Source organism: Meleagris gallopavo, chromosome Z (assembly GCF_000146605.3).
Source record: "Meleagris gallopavo isolate NT-WF06-2002-E0010 breed Aviagen turkey brand Nicholas breeding stock chromosome Z, Turkey_5.1, whole genome shotgun sequence".
In the NCBI taxonomy this organism is placed as follows: Eukaryota; Metazoa; Chordata; class Aves; order Galliformes; family Phasianidae; genus Meleagris; species Meleagris gallopavo.
In genome coordinates this window covers 19,294,014-19,311,768 of record NC_015041.2, presented here as the reverse complement: position 1 = coordinate 19,311,768, position 17,755 = coordinate 19,294,014, and the positions used below count along the sequence as shown (strand labels likewise).

The 17,755-nt window shown below is 38.1% G+C and overlaps 1 protein-coding gene across 1 annotated transcript in view; it reads left to right on the top strand.

Moving 5' to 3' along the window:
• The first annotated feature begins 9,719 nt into the window (after positions 1-9,719).
• Positions 9,720-17,755, top strand: part of ADAMTS6 (ADAM metallopeptidase with thrombospondin type 1 motif 6) — a 246,452-nt gene continuing 238,416 nt past the window's right edge. The window contains 2 exon segments of the mRNA XM_031557249.1: positions 9,720-9,770; positions 13,022-13,127. Coding sequence (XP_031413109.1) covers positions 13,042-13,127 — 86 coding nt within the window. The 5' untranslated portion in view covers positions 9,720-9,770; positions 13,022-13,041.

Sequence of the window (17,755 nt, the reverse complement as noted above, 5' to 3'; positions counted from 1 at the left end):
GCTCCTCACAGGGAGCGGAGGGCAGCGCTGAGCTCTGCTCAGTGTGACAGCGACAGGGCCTGAGAGAGCGGCATGGAGCTGTGCTAGGAAAGGTTGGGGTTAGGGACAGGTTCTTTGCCAGAGGGTAGTAAGGCTCTGAGCACGTTCCTTAGGGCATTGGTGATGGCACGGAGCTGCCAGAGTTCACAAAGTGTTGGAACTACGCTCTCACACTTATTGATTGAATTTTGGATGGTCCTTTGTGGAGCCAGGGACTGGACTCCCATAATCCTTGTGTCTCCTTTTCAACTTGAAATATTTTGATTCTATTCTGTGATTGTAAGAGACTCATATTTCTCTCGATGGAAAAGTTAACTCTGTCATTGCCCTCGTACTTCTTAATTGTTTGCCTTCTGCCCATGCCATATATGTTTCTTAACATGATGAAATTTTGACTAGGAAAATAATCTGTTCTTTGGAATGTTCATATGGTACAAACAAAAATGAAAAATTGTAGTATTTCTAAACCCTAGGCTTTACATGTTTACACTATTTCATTTATATCTGTACAACAGAACTAAATCGTGGCTAGTAGGCGTAGTTGCTAACTGTTTCCCTCCTGCCTGAGGTCTGGACTACTGCTTTCCTATACACAGTTTAGCATAGTATTTTCTGCTGTGTTGCAGGATGCAACTAACCATGCCTATGCAATTAATTTTGCTTATCTTTCCCAGACCTTTTTGCATTAGAACACTCCAAGAAACATTGCCTTACAAGCTGCTTGTGATGCTCTTAATAAATGTCTTTTGAACAGAGCTTTTGTCCATCTGTCACCAGACTTTCCCTAAATGCACAGATACAAATGTTATTAACAGTGTACTTGGATTAAATAGCAAGAGACTTCTGTTCTCTAAACTAGCCTTAGGTAATCACATACATGTAAATTTTGGAGAATGTAATAAAGCTGTGGAATTCAGTTTTGAGAAACAGAATACAGTAGGTTAAATATTCTCTACAGTCTTGTGATAGGGTGAATCCTGAGTCTTTCAGTAGTCTCTGATTAGTTACAAGGTTATGACTGTCATTTGTAAATGTTTGTTGCTCATGTAGGTAGCTGTAATTATTCTGGTGCGTTTTTATAAGATGGATTAGGAACTATTCCAGGAAAAGAAAATAAAATGTGTAACGGAATATAACTGATTATTTTTATTGCTTCATGGTGTCTGACTTCAAGCCTTGTGTCTGACTGTCATAAATACTTTCCAGAATTCAACAAAGTTGACTTCAACATAGAATTTATTCAGTGATAAGGTTGAAGAATCTCAGTGTTGAAAAGAGCCAAAAATCTAGTGTGGAATAGAGTTACGCACTCTGGAAAGGATGGATGGATTTATTAGAGGGTGGGCTAAGCCTTCCAGAAGGCCTGGAGATTTTTCTGTATGATGATTGACCTGTGTGTATCTGAACCACCGATCTCAGTCTACGGAGGACATATTTTATCTTGGGTGCTGATACTAAATGCATAAGCACAAAAGTTGTAGCAGGGTATAAAGATGTAAAGACGTGAGATAGATCTTTAGGTTGCTAGCCTAGGCTGAAACTACTGATACAGTACTGATAGAATAAGGTATTACTGAAGATAAATAGCTCTCTGTTGATATGTCTTTCAAAAACTTTTGTTTTACATATTTCTCTTCCTGTAAATCAGATAATTAAAAATTAAAATGATAGTGGTTTTTCTAGCTCAGAAATTCTGTAACTCAGGATGTCATTTATCCACCAAACTTAAGTATCAGTAAAAAATCCAACAGAGCCAGACTTTGTTGTCTGTAGCGTTTTTCAACACACGAAAAACTAATAATAGAAAAAGATATTTCTGTTGAGTGATGCATAACATATATATTATGCTTTTCCTTCCTTGGTTTAAATAGCTCTTTTTGGTTTGAGGCTTTTGAGGAAGAAGCCAAATAAGACATGTACTTTATTTTAAGGCAGAATGCTGTTGTGGTGTACCACTTTCTGTAAGTCTAAGTATATACTGTAGTAAAAGTTTTAGAAAGAGATCAGCAAGTGTTCTGTTATATATGTGTATTACTGTTTGTAACCTGTGCAAGTTTAGCGAATGACCAAATTATCTTAAAACTGGTAAATTATTGAGGAATTACAATGAAAAGTTTATTGAAAAAATTGATCAGATGCCAGTATTGGTTTTATAGCTGTTCTTCCACACACTAGCATTAGTGAAATTGTCTGTACTTGCAAAATAACTTTTTAAAACATAGCTATTTATGAAAAAGAGTATGTTGACCTTCAACTTACTGTTTGAATTTTTTCACTTCTATTTTTTTTTTGTAATTTAGAAATGGGAGGTTAAATTGTTGATTTCTTTATTGGAAGTCTGAAATTTCATTTTGATCAGCAGCAGTTCAGTTTATAGCTCTGGGTGTTGAAATTAAATTAACTTATGTAAAATAAATTTTTTTTAAAACTTGTGTTTTAGCACTTACCTATGTAACCAGTCATAGACAGACCGTATTTGAATAAGTTGCACAGCATGAAAAGTAAACAGTAGAGAAGATCAAATTCTAATGAACCCATTAGGTTTATCATTGAACAAGGATATATAAGGACCCTTAAAAACTTGAATAATTTATTATAAAAAATCTTATGATAAAAAGTATTAAAATTAGGATTTGGTTTAAAACAGATGAAAAATAAAACTTTGTTTTCTGGAATAACACACTTGGAAACGTTCCATAAAAATTAACTGATAATTGTAGTAGATGGTTCTGTTTGAATTCTGAACCGAACTAGTTCATAGAATCATGGAATCACAGAATGGCCTGAGTTGAAAAGGACCACAGTGATAATCTAGCTTCAACTCCTCTGCCACGGGCAGGGTCACCAACCACTAGACCCGGCTGGATGCGGCACTAAATACAGGTATGGGATATCCACAACCTCCTTGGGCATCCTGTTCCAGTGTGTCACCACCCTCTGGGTGAAAAACGTCCTCTTAATGTCTAACTTAAATCTTTCCTATCTTACTTTAAAACCATTCCCCCTTGTCCTATTGCTATCCACCCATGTAAACAGTCATTCCTCCTCCTGCTTTTATACTCCCTACAAATACTGGAAGGCCACAACGAGGTCTCCCCGGAGCCTTCTCTTCTCCAAGCTAAAAAGCCCAGTTCCCTCAATTTTTCCTCATAGGAGAGGTGCTCCAGCCTTCTGATCATCTTAGTAGCCCTCCTCTGAGCCCTCCTCCGCTCCAAGAGCTCCATGTCCTTCCTGTACTGGAGGCCCCAGGCCTGGATGCAGTACTCCAGATGGGGCCTCACAAGAGCCAAGTAGAGGGGGACAATCACCTCCCTCTCCCTGCTGGCCACCCTTTTTTAATGCAACCCAGAACACAGTTGGCCTTCTGGGCTGCAAGCACACGCTGCTCACTCAAGTCCACCAAACTTGTCGTCTACCAGGACCCCCAAGTCCTTCTCTGCAGGGCTGCTCTCGAGGAGATCTCAAGGATTGCCCTGGCCCAAATGCAACGTCTTGCACTTGGCCTTGTTGAACCTCATTAGGTTTTCATGGGCCCATTTCTCCAGCCTGTCCATGTCCCTCTAGATGGCTTCCCTTCCTTCCATGGTATCGACTGCACCACTCAGCTTGGTGTTGTCTGCAAACTTGCTGAGGCTGCATTCGATGCCATTGTCTGTGTCATTGAAAATGTTGAAGAGCACTGGTCCCAACACTGACCCTTGGAGGACAGCTCTTGTGACTGACCTCCACCCACAGAACACAAAGGGTTGATCACAACCCTTTGGCTGTGACCAGTCAACCAGTTCTCAATCCACCAAACAGTCCATCTTTCAAATCTATACCTCTCCAATTTAGAGAGAAGGATGTGTGAGGGATCATGTCAAAGGCTTTGCAGAAGTCCGTGTAGATGGATCCATTGCCCTTCCCCTGTCCACCTATGTCATCACTCTCCATCATAGAAGGCCACCAGATTGGTCAGGCACAATCTGCCCTTGGTGAAGCCATGCTGGCTGTCTCGAATCACCTCTTTGTCTTGTATGTGCCTTAACATAGCTTCTAGGTGGATCTGCTTTGTGATCTTTCCAGGCACAGAGATGAGGCTCACCAGCCTGTAGTTCCCTAGGTCATCATTTCTCCCTTTCTTCAAAGTGAGAATAATGTTTCCCTTTTTCCAGTCACTGGGGATTTCACCTGCCAGCCATGATTTTTCAAATATGATGGAGAGCAGCTCGCCAACAACATCAGCCATTTCTCTCAGAATCCTAGAATAGATATTATCTGGCCCCATGGACTTATATACATTCAGTTTCGTGAGGAGGTCTCGGACTTGTTCCACTGTTACAGTGGGGTGGAATCTGCTCCCCACACTCTCACCGAGAGGTACATTGTCCTGGCAGACATGGAGAGGAATCTGACCACCACTGCATACTGAGGTGAAGTCCTCATTGAGTACCTCAGCTTTTTCCATGTCTGAGGAAAGGAGTTCTTCACCCTCATTTATTGGAGGGGGAATACTCTCCTTGGTCTGTCTCCTCCTGCCTATGTACCTGAAGAACCCCTTCTTGTTATTTTTCACATCCCTTGCCAAGTTCAGCTCTGTCTGTGACTTGGCTTTCCTGATTCTACCTGTACACATGCAGACAGTGTCCCCATATTCCTCCCAGGCTACACAACCCTGCTTCCACTTCCTGTACATTTCCCTCTTTTCCCTCAGTTTAAGCTGCAGGTGCTTGCTCAGCCATGCTGGTTGCCCACTTCCTCTGCTCAATTTCTTCTGCTGCTCTTGCACTCTCAGAAGGGTGTCCTTAAAGAGCTGCCAGCTCTGTTCTGTTCCTATGCCATTAAGGACAGTTTCCCAGAAGATCCCACCTAGCAGTTCCTTGAAGTTTGCTCTCCTGAAGTTCAAGGTCCTGACTGATTTTTTCCAGTCCTGCATTCCTGAAGATTACAGACTCCACCAGGGCATGATCACTGCAGACAAGGCTGCCTCCAGTCTTAGCCTTTCTAATGCTTTCCTTCCTGGTGCATTGGTGAGCACCAGGTCCAGTAAGGGTTCACATCGCTTTTGTCCGTCTAATACCTGGATCAGGAAGTTATCCTCAACAGACTCTAGGAATCTCCTGGATTGTCTGCCACCCACCGTGCTGCTATCCCAGCAGATATTCAGGTGATTGAAATCCCCCATCAGGAAAGAGCCTGCAAGTGTGGCTTCCTGCAGTTGAAGCAAGAAAGCCTTGGCAACAGTCCCCCCTGAACAGGTGGCCTGTAGCAGACCCCAACCACTAGATGTCCTTTGCTGGACCGATCCTTGATTTTAATCCATAAGCTCTCAACTTGGTCATGGCTGTTACTCAGAAACAGCTCTTTGCAATTTATCACTTAACATAGAGGGCAACTCCCCCTTCCCTCCTACCAGTTCTTAGGCTTTATTTTGTTTTCTGCTTGTCTTTTATTTTCAAGCTTCTTAATTGGCAGATCTTCTAGTATTGCATATATTAAGTACATGTCCAACTGCCTTGAAATGGAGTCTTATGTCCAGTTTGTTTCATCCAGCCTGAATTTCTTCATACTTTTTTCATGTATATTCATCTGTCTTGGTAGTTTTTTCCACAGCAATTTGTCATTCTATTCTTTGTTACCTAGCACATCTTGGATTGACAGTAGCCGTAAATGAATTATCTGAGAAGGTGGAGCAGTACTTACAGTATTTACAAAGAGCCCATTCTTCTTACATATTTGATTTAAGTGACCTGCTCAAGCAGTCAGGATTGTAATACTCATAAGATATGCAGAAATGACTTTTTTTCGCAGGTCAGCTTTGTAGATAACTGAGGCTTCTTCAGGAGTTTATTCTGTACTCATAAATGAAATGAGATGTCACTGACAGTTTTCTTGGGCTTAGAATTGCTAGCACCTAATAAGCTTTCTTCTCCAGAACAGAGTAGATGCATACATTTTGCATGTTAATAATTGTGTGGTCACCTTCTGAATTTCTGAATTGAAAGAGGGTAGATTTAGATTAGATATCGGAAGAAATTATTTACTTTGAGGGTGTGATGAGACACTGAAATGGGTTGTCCGGGGAAGCTGTGGGTGCCCCATTGTTGGAGGTGTTCAAGATCAGGTTGAATGGGGTTTCAAATAACTTCATCTATTGGAAGGGAGTGGGCATGACTGTTTATGAGAGTGGATACTGACAGGACAAAGGAGAATGGTTTTTGTAACTAAGATAGGGGAGGTTTAGGTTAGATATTTGGAGGAGGTTTTTCACCCAGAGGGTGGTGATGCACTGGAACAGGTTGCCCAAGGAGGTTGTGGATGCCCCATCCCTGGAGGCATTCAAGGCCAGGCTGGAGGTGGCTCTGGGCAGCCTGGTCTGGTGGCTGGCGACCTTGCACGTAGCAGGGGGGTTGAAACTAGATGATTATTATGGTCTTTTTCAACTCAGGCCATTCTTGGATTTCTTGGATTCTTGGATTTCTTGGATTCTTGGATTTCTTGGATTCTTGGATTTCTTGGATTCTTGGATTCTTGGATTTCTTGGATTCTTGGATTTCTTGGATTCTTGGATTTCTTGGATTCTTGGATTTCTTGGATTCTTGGATTTCTTGGATTCTTGGATTTCTTGGATTCTTGGATTTCTTGGATTCTTGGATTTCTTGGATTCTTTGATTCCTGGATTTCTTTGATTTCTTTGAAGGTGCCCCTTCCAATAGAGGGCTGGAATTAGATGACCTTTAAGATCTTTTCCAACCCAAACCATTCTGCGATTCTATGATCTTTCTTCAAAATTGAAAGTTTATTATAATACTGTTTGGGTTTTGATCTGTATAGCTCTCATTTATGTTTGTATTTTACCTTGAATGTCTTTCAGGTATTATTCTTTAGTGAGAGAAATTGTTTTAGGTATTTGTAGACTTGCTCTCTCCCCATATTTACATAGAACTGAAAGAAAGAAGGAGCAAGAGTTTTTCTCCTAGAGGGAAGCTTTCTAGAGCCGTGTGATGAGTAATGCAACTCCCATAGTGTATGTAATGACTGTGCATCTTACTGATCAAGAGCTACTGGTGGAAAAAAGCCCCTCTCTTTGTACTGTTTTCTTCAGTTAAGATTTGAAAGCAAGCAATATGGACTAGAGCCAGCTAGGTTGATGGTTCTTTTGCCTTCAAATTCTGTGAAAGTAAAAAATATATCTATCTGTTGGATCTTCATTGTTAAATGGATTCCTTGATAATTCAAAGTAAAGTGGTGGAAGTGGTGTCAAAACCCAGAAAGGCAAATTAGCATGATTTTTTTTCCAATTATGTAGATTAGCAGATGGTAGAATTGAACATTTCAGTATGTGAAAATGATACCAGCTTCAGAAAAAAATCACAAGCAGAAGCTAATGGAAGGGAAAAAAAAACAAACACACAGAACTTGAAGAGAATGGTGCAGGTGGACTTTGAAAAAGTCCACTTAAATTTTTTCTTTCTTTTGAGAATGAAGAACAGAATGTATGAGTGCTGCTTAGAAGAAGCCCAAATTATTATTGTGTATTAATTTTGATTAATTGGTTATTTGAATATTTAATCAAACCATAATTAGAATACTGTTACTGGGATTGATCTTGCAAAAATATATTGACTGGAAAATAAAATATATTTGTTAATTTTATTTAATTCTCTTAATTTAAGTTTAATCATCATCAAGCTTTCTTATAAAAAAAATATAAAGTAGAATATTCACTAGCTGCCACAATCAATCAGAAGGGTTTGGTCTTTGTTTTTCAAAAGTATAAGAGAAAAAAAGGATTTAATTCATGTCTTATTCTCCTATCAGCAATATATTTTGAAACTTAATTGAATGTGAGGAAATACCTTCTGCTTTATACCTATGTGAAAGTAGGCAGATGGAGGCCATAAGTGTAAATTTTCAGCTCCACTGAAGTCAGTAACAGCTTTTTATTTGACTATAGTGGAACTGGCCTTCTTAAATATCTGTTTTATCGAAGGATGTATGGCATTAATTGATTTTTTTTCCTATTATTGTTCACTATTAAAAAGCATGAGAAGAACAGTAACTGCTGCGAATTGCACAGACTTTCTGGTGTTGAATATTCTAAGCTCCTCTTTAAAAGTTTTTTCAGGAGTTTTTCAGGCAAATTTGGATTGTCTCATTAAATAATTCTGATCCTGGTTTGCTTTGAGGAATCATTTTGCATGAACTTCAAAAGCACTAGGTTCAGACTCTGTTCTAAATGATTTAGTTCTAAGCTTGTTTCTGTATAGATATTAAAGGCAGAAAATGTTCAATAAAGTCTTTCTTCGTCGTGCTTCAGCTTTGTAACATACAAAACCTAATTATTTTCTGACACATTTTGTGTAACAGTGCTGATTTGAGTACAGCCCTTTCCAGAAATAGCAAATGGGACATCAGTGAGGGCATTATGTTGCATTTAAAATGACAGAGTTTGAGCCACTTTGGTGTGATCAGTGCATATGGAAATCTGAGTTCAAAATTAAGGCTTCATCCAGCAAACTGATCCATGTTCAGTACCTTTAAAAATCCCAGGGACTCCATATGGTCACAGCAGTCTACATGCACAGAGAATTTACTGGATTTGTTCCAAATTTTAAGCTTTGTTATTTTGTCCATGGATTTGGCTTACAGACAGACATTAACTCTGTTAACTCTGAAAGGTATTTATCTCATGATCTGGCTTCTATGTTATAAACTTTTTGAAAACAGCACTTATGTTGCTTTTAACAGAAATGGCTGGTGGTCTGGAAGTAGTATATATTTAGGTTAAAAATTAAAGCATAAAGATCTTATTGTCTTTGTTTTCTCTTGCCACTCAAAACAATGGGAGTTTTTCTGGAACACGTTGCAAGGAAATCAGAATAAATCCTAGAAATTCAAAGACATAATAAGAGTGTTCTCATATCACTAGCCATAGCATAGATTTGCATACTCAAAATATGAAGTTATCTTTTGTGAATCATAACTGTTGCAGGACACACTTATTATGATTAGCTAAATCACTGGAGATATTTGCATGTTAACTGCACAAAAGCTTTAGTTTCTGTATTTGATGGATCATATCTAAAATAAAGGAAATTTTCCTTTAAATACGTTATTTAGTTTTTGGCAGAAGTGTGTTTTTCATTTTAGTTCATTGTAGCGTGTTCTTAGGACACATATAATCACTGTAAGAAAAAGAGATGAGAATTACAGTGCCAGTTCTTAAGATTTCTTCTAATGTTTGGTATTATGATCAAAAGTTACTGTCTATAGTTAGAATCGAAATCTAAATACTAGAACTTGCAATTAATACTGTTTATTTTGAAGTGCAAGACTGTAGGGAATTCCAGTATATTCAAAAAGTAGAAGTCAAGTGTTTTGAAGCAGTAGCAGTCCAGAGACATGCTTCTGTAACTTCATAACGCTGTGGTAGACTGCTTTATGGAGCTGGTGGTTACAGAGATTCACTTTAACCATTTTTTTCTTGCTGGCAGGTGTCCCACTGGCATGCAGCCAGCGGCTGCGAGTGTACTGCAGCTTGTGGTTTACACCAGAGTGTAGAAAATGCCGACACCAGCTGGCTGCACATAATTAAGCTGATTGCTGCCTGACAACTTGATCTATGATACATATGTGATAAATATACAAAATATCTTACAAATCTAATTCTCTGACGTGTTTTATCGTCTTTTTTCTCTTTAACAGATATGATATCTGCACTTATAAGAACAAACCATGTGGAACTCTGGGTAAGATCATGAATAGAAATTTCAGTTTGTATTTGTATTTGTTTCTTTGCTTTATACTCAGATGTTGATTTATTGACTGCTTAGATTTTTAAAGTTTATGTTTTCAAAATACTGTTTTATGGTTTTATAAATGTGAATAGTAGGAGGTAACCTAGATGGGTATGTGCTTTGATAGATCACTGGAAGTTTAAGTTAAATGAGCTGCTGATGGACGTCTCATCTCTGGCAGCTGTAATGCTGCTAAAACCTAGAAGATTACTCAAATTTACCAAGCAATAATTAGAGAAGAGAACTTGCCGTTTATTTTTATTTAACCTCTCTCTGTGGGGTATTACAAAATACAAGTAGAAGACCTCAAGAACATTTAAAAAAAATCAAGCTAGGAAAGAAAAGAGCTTTAGGAGTTACACTATTGCTCTATTATTCTTGAGGAGTATAGCTTCAGACTTTTCCTTCCATGAACTTGGAAAAAATAACACTGTAATATAAATTACGGTAATAGCGAAACTCCTTAAAACAGTGCTTTGACAATGGAGAATCACATATAGCAATCCTAGGTGCAGGGTTGTTCTCTTCATTCCTAGATTTGTCACTAAAAGTTGTTTACTGTAATATACTTATTACCTGTAGTAGTGCTTTAATGAATTAAAGATACGTTATTCAAAGACTATTGTAATGTTTATGCACTTTTCAAATTTGCTCAGAAATAATTCAAGATACAATTCTAATTTTACTAGTTCAGATTGTTAATAATGAGAGTTCATAACTGTATTTGCTTTGTCTTTCCCTGTAATACACTTGTGGCAAAGGAAATTAGTTTATATGAGGAGAGAGGTATCAGAATTTTTTCACAAGTTGGAAATACAAAGTATGTTAAAGCATGTTTGAGTAAAAGGCAAATTATGATTATTAATTTCTAAATGTAATTGGTTTCCTTTGATACCTCCATGGAGGAGACAAAACTGAAGAGACTGTCTACACTGATGTTGCAAAGTTGTCTTAGCAAGTGATAAGAGAACATTCACTCACAAACTGCTTGATATTTTTATGTGATATTTTTAATACAGGTCTTTAGTGTACTAGTTGTCTCTGTATCAGACGCAAAGGCAAATTCTGCTCAGAATATCAAATCATGTATTGTATCAAAGTACTGTTATGAGACAGTTATAAGCGTTATAAAACGTTATAAGCACCATACTGGAGAAGAGGTAAAGCTCCATGGTCCTCTTTTGCAAAGCATTTAATATGCTTAAGTCCCACTGACCTCCAGTAACTAAAGCATAAATTTAAGCTGTCTGTGAACAAAAGTCTCAGGTCTCAAAAGGTCAGAACAAATGTGAATCACTGGTGTTCCAGGAAGAAACAGAAGTGAAGGCTTTACAGGAGAACAGAAGTCTCTTTTCTGTTGTAGTTTCATAGAACAGGGAATCTTACATAGAGCTGCATGGAGATAGGCCTCAGATTTCTCTGCAGCATCTGTATTTCAGCAGAGAAGGCCTCTTCTCCTTTGATCTGAGCTATAGACTGTGTTCTTTACTTGATTTCTGTTACTTCCTGCAGGCATAGTACATAATTGTGTGTTATTAGTATAGTTCTATAAGTCGCTAAACAAGCATTCAGTGAGAAAATCTGAAGATAGAGGTGACTTCACCACCCCAATATGGTGCACTTTGCAGTGGAACATAGTTGTTCTTACAAAAGTATTACCATGTTATATTCAGAATTTGCTGCTATGTTAGAATAGCATAAGTTAGGCATGTGAACTGTAATTATTCTATTTTCTACAGGTTGCACAAAGCAAGCAGTGTACACGCCTGTCAGTGGTTAGAGTTTTTCTTCTGATTCTTCATTCTGGTCTCAATGCTTATGTCTGCTTCAGTGATTTGATTTAGAATCCATCTGTTTTGATGGAAGTTCAGCAAGCTGACATTATTGCCTTTTGCCCATGTTGCTTTGGTTATCAGAGTAGTTCTGTTGTGTGCTGACTTGATTTATTGCAGAGAAAAGCAAGTCAGAACATGTATTTCCCAGATATTCCTGTGTACGCCTAAGGGAGACTCTAGGGTCTAAATCCTAATGATAGCCACTGTCATTTTTTTCCTGTTGGAAGTTTTGAACTGCATGTAATGTTTATGTTTGACTTACGGAGGTAAAAGTAGTCCAGAGTAGAATGACCAACACACATGCATAGAGGAATGCATAGAGGAATAGCACTGAATGTCAGTACTTTATTCTACCGACCAGCTCCTGTAGCTCCAGGTTACTTGCTCACATAGACTCAGCTAGGAAGCATTTGCTGTCTTATTGCTTGCTTGCTGGTAGTCCAAACAGAATAATTTGATGTGCCTACTCGTTCATAAAGAGTATGTTTTTTCTTTTTTTCTTCTTGCATAGCGAAGTCACACTGTTCCCAGTTATTATTCTGTCACAGTGTAGTTAATTTTGCAGGTAATTTCATCAAAAGAAGGGATTACTTCTTTTTTTCAGATAACCCTAGAAAGGGATACATCAAATAATGTGATGCTTAGAGATTTCTCTTGTGGGTAGCATATTTTGTCTGCAATGTGTTGTGTGATGTTCTATTTCTAAAGAATGTAAAAAATAATGAAGAACGATATTCTGTAAATGCCTGTGCCTTGCTTTCTTTAAAGAAAGTTTTTAGAAGCACTTGTCATATAGAAAGGTTTTAGTTCCAGAAGATAATAGAAGATAAATGGGAAAGACTTCCTTGTTTAAATGAACTTATTAACATGTCTCCCCCTTCTCTTCATTGATGCATGCAGTTTTGTTTTTATAATTTTTTTAAGTACCATATGGTGCTTCTTGTAGCTAAAAAAGTTGCTTGTATGTTTTTATGAACCCACTAAACTTAAACAGATTTCTTTAGAAAAATAATGTGGATACATTTTGCTTTTTTCAGCCTCAAGAATGTTAAAATAGAAATGCTTTTTTGAATTCCCTTTTCTGGCTCAAGTTACTAGGTGGTCCCAAGTTACCAGAAGTAAAATTTATAAATCTAACCCCTAGTCTAGACATTTTCCAGCACTGACTGCAGTTCAAAAAATATTAATGTCTAGCCGGCAAAGTGAAATTCCCCCCAGTGATTTTGCAAATGACTAGAAAGTTAACCTTTTGCCAACTGCTCCTTCTGTGCATAGAGATTATTAAAAAGAATCCAGGCATTTATAACTAGGGCTTTTAAGACTGAAACACCTTGGCATGACCCTTTGTGTCTCCTTCTGTTTATTCAGGCTTGGCCTCTGTGGCTGGAATGTGTGAGCCTGAAAGGAGCTGCAGCATTAATGAAGACATTGGCCTAGGTTCAGCTTTTACCATTGCACATGAGATTGGTCACAAGTGAGTGAGTTTACAAAAAGAATATGTTTTAATGTATCACATTTTTACTATTAGATTAATCATAGATAACATTTTTTCTGCGTGGCTGTACCATCCCTATTCTGGTGCTCCATGTTTCTGTATAAAGTATTCATAAGTATCACTACCTTTTATTAATTATATTTTATCAAGAGCTTTAACTTTAGAACTGAAGACTTATTGTTTACCCTTTGATTTCAGATTCCAGTTTAATCTGTGCTTTTGAGATTTGGCTCACAACTCTCCTACTGCTTCATATTTTTAATATTAGGTTTTGAAAAAAATTTCTTTGCCCCATCTCTTACTTGTCTACATTTCTTTATGAAACAAAAGTGGTTGTAAGGTTCTTTTTTGCTTTTCATTATTTTGTCTTAAATACAATTCAAACTGTTTTGAATAAAACATTGCTTCTCTTGTCAGTATTCATACACTATCAGTCTTCTTTCATTCAAGCATGTGATATATAAAAAAGCCATAGCATCACTTGTGCATTTTAAGCACTAGTGTATCACTTCGAAAAGCATGATGTTATGAGAATGATTAAGTATATGAATTTTAAATTATGCAATTGGTTGTGAAGTATTTCAGGTCTTCCTTCAGAAGCAAGCATTGCTAGTACATTGTGATGACTCTAAAAAGACTAGGCACTTCTTTTTATAAAGAGGTTTCCTTTTTCTTCACATGGGTTGACCAACGATGAATTTATAGGTCACATATTTTTCCGATCATTAGTTGATACAACTGCTGTAAGTTTAAATGCATATTGAAATGGAAGCTATCAATCTGCTGATAAAAAGCAGGGTTGGAAGTAAATACTTTTAACACCTATCATACTGGATAATCACTTGGCAAATATGATCTCATTTACATTATGCAGTAATATAATACTGCGGTTGCACTGAAGTGGATGAATTCTAAAATTTAAAAGCAGTTGTATAAAATTTAGCAAAAATAGTATAACACTTGTAATTCTTGTCGTCTTCATTTTCTTCCTTCTTTTTCTTTTTTTGTGTGAGTTGAAAAAGATAGAGGAAAATATATTTCTAACATTAGGAAACTGAAGTTCTTGTTAGTAGTGATATGCAGTGTTGCTGTGAATTTAAGTCATGTGTTCAAGAAGAAAAAGATATCCACATCTTCCTTCTGATCTATATGTCATGTAACTATGCACTTTATGAAGGTTATTTCAGTGATACATAAAAAAAATTTATATGTAGCTCTGTTATCATTAAAAACTATTGGGATTACAACATTTGATTTATAGAACATAGATATTAATTTAAGTAGTTAAGTTTAAAATCTTTGGTGATAGATGGAAAACTGCCATAAAAATTTCAGCTCTGGATATGAGGAGAGCAGACTCAGGGAACTAGTTTAATGGTCTCATGGGAAACTGTTTTTGAAAGCATTGGAATCCATCAATGCTTATCACTTTTTAAGTACTACTTGTGAGGAGCACAGGAACAGGCTATTCCAAAATGCTGGACATCATGTAGGAAAGGCAGAATAATGCTTGGCTAAGAAAAAAAGTGTATGGCCACTGGAAATAAGATTGAGTGAAATGGGAGGAATACAGAGATTCTGTCTGCTGCTGTAGGGAGAAAATTTGTGTGGTCAAAGCTCAGAGTTTAAGCCAGACAATAGCATTGGTCCATTACTTGGTTAGGTTGATCACTTCTCAAATAGGGTTTCAGACAAAGCAGAACTGTATAATTCCTTTTTCAGCCCTGTCTTCAACACCAGTGATATGCCACGGGACCCTCAGAGCCCCATTGTGTAGGATAGTGTCTATGATAATTTTAAACTCTGGCACTGTTGTCTGCTTCGTTGTCTTCCTCTGAAGGCTTTCAAGGACCTTAGCATCCTTTTTATGTTATGGAGATCAGAACCACGCACAACATTCAACATGAATTGAATACAGACTGGGACATGACCTGCTGGAGAGGAGCTGTGCAGACAAAAACCTGGGGGTCCTGGTGGATGATAGGTTGGTCATGAACCACAGTATGCCCTGATGGCCAAAAAGGCCAGTGGAATCCTGGGGTGCATTAAAAGTAGCATGGCCTGCCGGTCAGAGGGGGTGATCTTCCCCCTCTGTGCTGCCCTGGTCAGGCCTCACCTGGAATTCTGTATCCAGTTCTGGGCTTCCCAGTACGAAAGTGACAGGGATCTCCTGGAAAGAGTCCAGCAGAGGGCCATGAAGATGGTAAAGGATCTGAAGCATCTCCCCTATGAGGAAAGACTGAGCAACTTGGGTCTGTTCAGCCTTGAGAAAAAAGACTCAGAGGTGATCTTATTAATGTTTATAAATATTTTAAGTGAGAGTCAGAGGGAATGGCCAACATCTTTTCAGTGGTCTGTGGGGTCAGGACAAGGGGAAACAGCCATAAATTGGAACATAGGAAGTTCTGCACCAATACTAATGGGAACTTCTTCACAGTGAGGGTGACGGAGCTAGGGTACAGGCTGCCCAGGAAGATTGTGGAGTCTCCTTCTCTGGAGACATTCAGGACCAGCCTGGATGCCTACCTGTGCAGCCTGCTGTAGGGGCCTGTTTTGCAGGGGGGTTGAACTCGATCTCTAGAGGTCCTTTCCAATCACCTGCAATTCTGTGAGGCTGTACCTATGTTAATTGCCCAATTGTTAACTGGCATAATTGCCTCTTTTATAGTTCTTCTATCAGTTTGAATATCTTGGATCTCATATTGTTTTATGCAGTTGTGTTTATATTGCAAAAGAAAATGTGGTTTACAGGACAATGTCAGGAGCTTTAAGATCTTAGCAATCAACTAAGTAGCATACAGTGTTCAAAATGTTTCTTATTAATAAGATGGAGGAATGTTTCAGCAGAGTGGAACGGAAGAGGGAGACATTTTATTTTGCTTTGAAATGAATTGATAAAATATTCTGGCTTTGATAACTTCAGCAATAATGAAGCTTCCAATTAGGGTATACATTTTACTAGTCAATAAATACTCTGAAGAGTTGTGTTAAAATATAATTTCTATTATTTTGTGACAGATATTTCAATGACTTTCAATTGCTACCTATGGGTAAATGCTTAACAAAAAAAAAAGGGCTTCATGAAAATACTGAAGAGGAATATATTTTCATACATCAAAGATGATTAACTTTGAAAAGTATTTTACAGAATTACGACTAGAGCAATTTGTAGTTAAAGAAATACAATGGAATACTTTCAAGTATTTAGCTGTGCATTTATCATTTCTGTAGACAAACATGTCTCAACTAAACTAAACTGGAAGAGAATGCGTTGAAGGACAGGATGTTTGTAGCAAAAAAAAAAAAGGGTTTAGAGACTTCCAAAAATAGAAAGCAACAAAACAGTGAAGAGTGTCAAGTTTTGTCAGTCTTTTTTCTTGACCCAATGGGGATGAACTGATCTCTCCTGAAGGCATCTCACACAGATGAACTAATGCATGAAGTAAATGAACGCTAGGGAGGATACTGTAGGGCTTGGCAGCACAGCTAAGTGGATAAAGTACTAGGTTGAAAGAGCTGGTGTTACCACATCCTCTATTCACATGATGCCAATATTACATCTGATGCCAATGGCAGAGTTAACAGTACCTCTACATTATGTGAACTGGCAAGAATCTAACTTGTGATTGTTGTAGATGTTTTTGTTTAAGGCAGAAAGAAATGCACCAACACTTGCTTCAAACTATCTCACTTGAGAGAAGACAACACTACTTTTATCTTGGACTATAAGACTTTGAAGGCTGCTGGCATAAAATTTCATGCAGTATCTTCACAGAGGTTATCAAAGTGATTCACCAGATATATAATGTCAATAGCTAAGTGACAGGCAGAGTTAAATATGTTATCTGAAGCTCAGAAGTAATGATGTCTATATCATGAGTTTATGATTTTTGTTATTGGTATTCCATATAGTAACATCATGTAGTGTACTGGGAGTTAAAGACTTAATGCTCCAGTTCCATGGATTGTCATGGATTTCTGGTTCTCAGAAGAGGACATTCACTATTCTGTTTCCATTCTCTGTTTGGAGGGAAAGATAAAACTGCTCACGAGTTGTGAGACTGCCTCTTCTTTTACTGCTTGTCTCTGTGGTTTGTGCTCTCTAGCCATCTCACCTTTGGCATTAGAGTAAGGTCTTCGGTTTTGGACACACTGTCTCTCTCATATATTTGATTTATTAGCATCAATTCCAATTATATTGTATTATATTGTGTTGTCTTGCATTCATCATAGGTTTGCCTGGGTTGAAAAGGACCACCATGATCATGTAGTTTCATCCCCCTGCTGTGGGCAGGGTCGCCAACCACCAGACCAGGCTGCCCAGAGCCACGTCCAGCCTGGCCTTGAATGCCTCCAGGGATGGGGCATCCACAGGCTCCTTGGGCATCCTGTTCCAGTGTGTCACCACCCTCTGGGTGAAAAACTTCCTCCTAATATCTAACCTCAATTTCTTCTGTCTTAGTTTAAATCCACTCCCCCTTGTTCTATTGCTATCCACCCATGTAAAGAGTCATTCCCCTCCTGTTTATACGCTCCCTACAAGTACTGGAATGCCACAATGAGGTCTCCCCGGAGCCTTCTCTTCTCCAAGCTAAACAAGCCCAGTT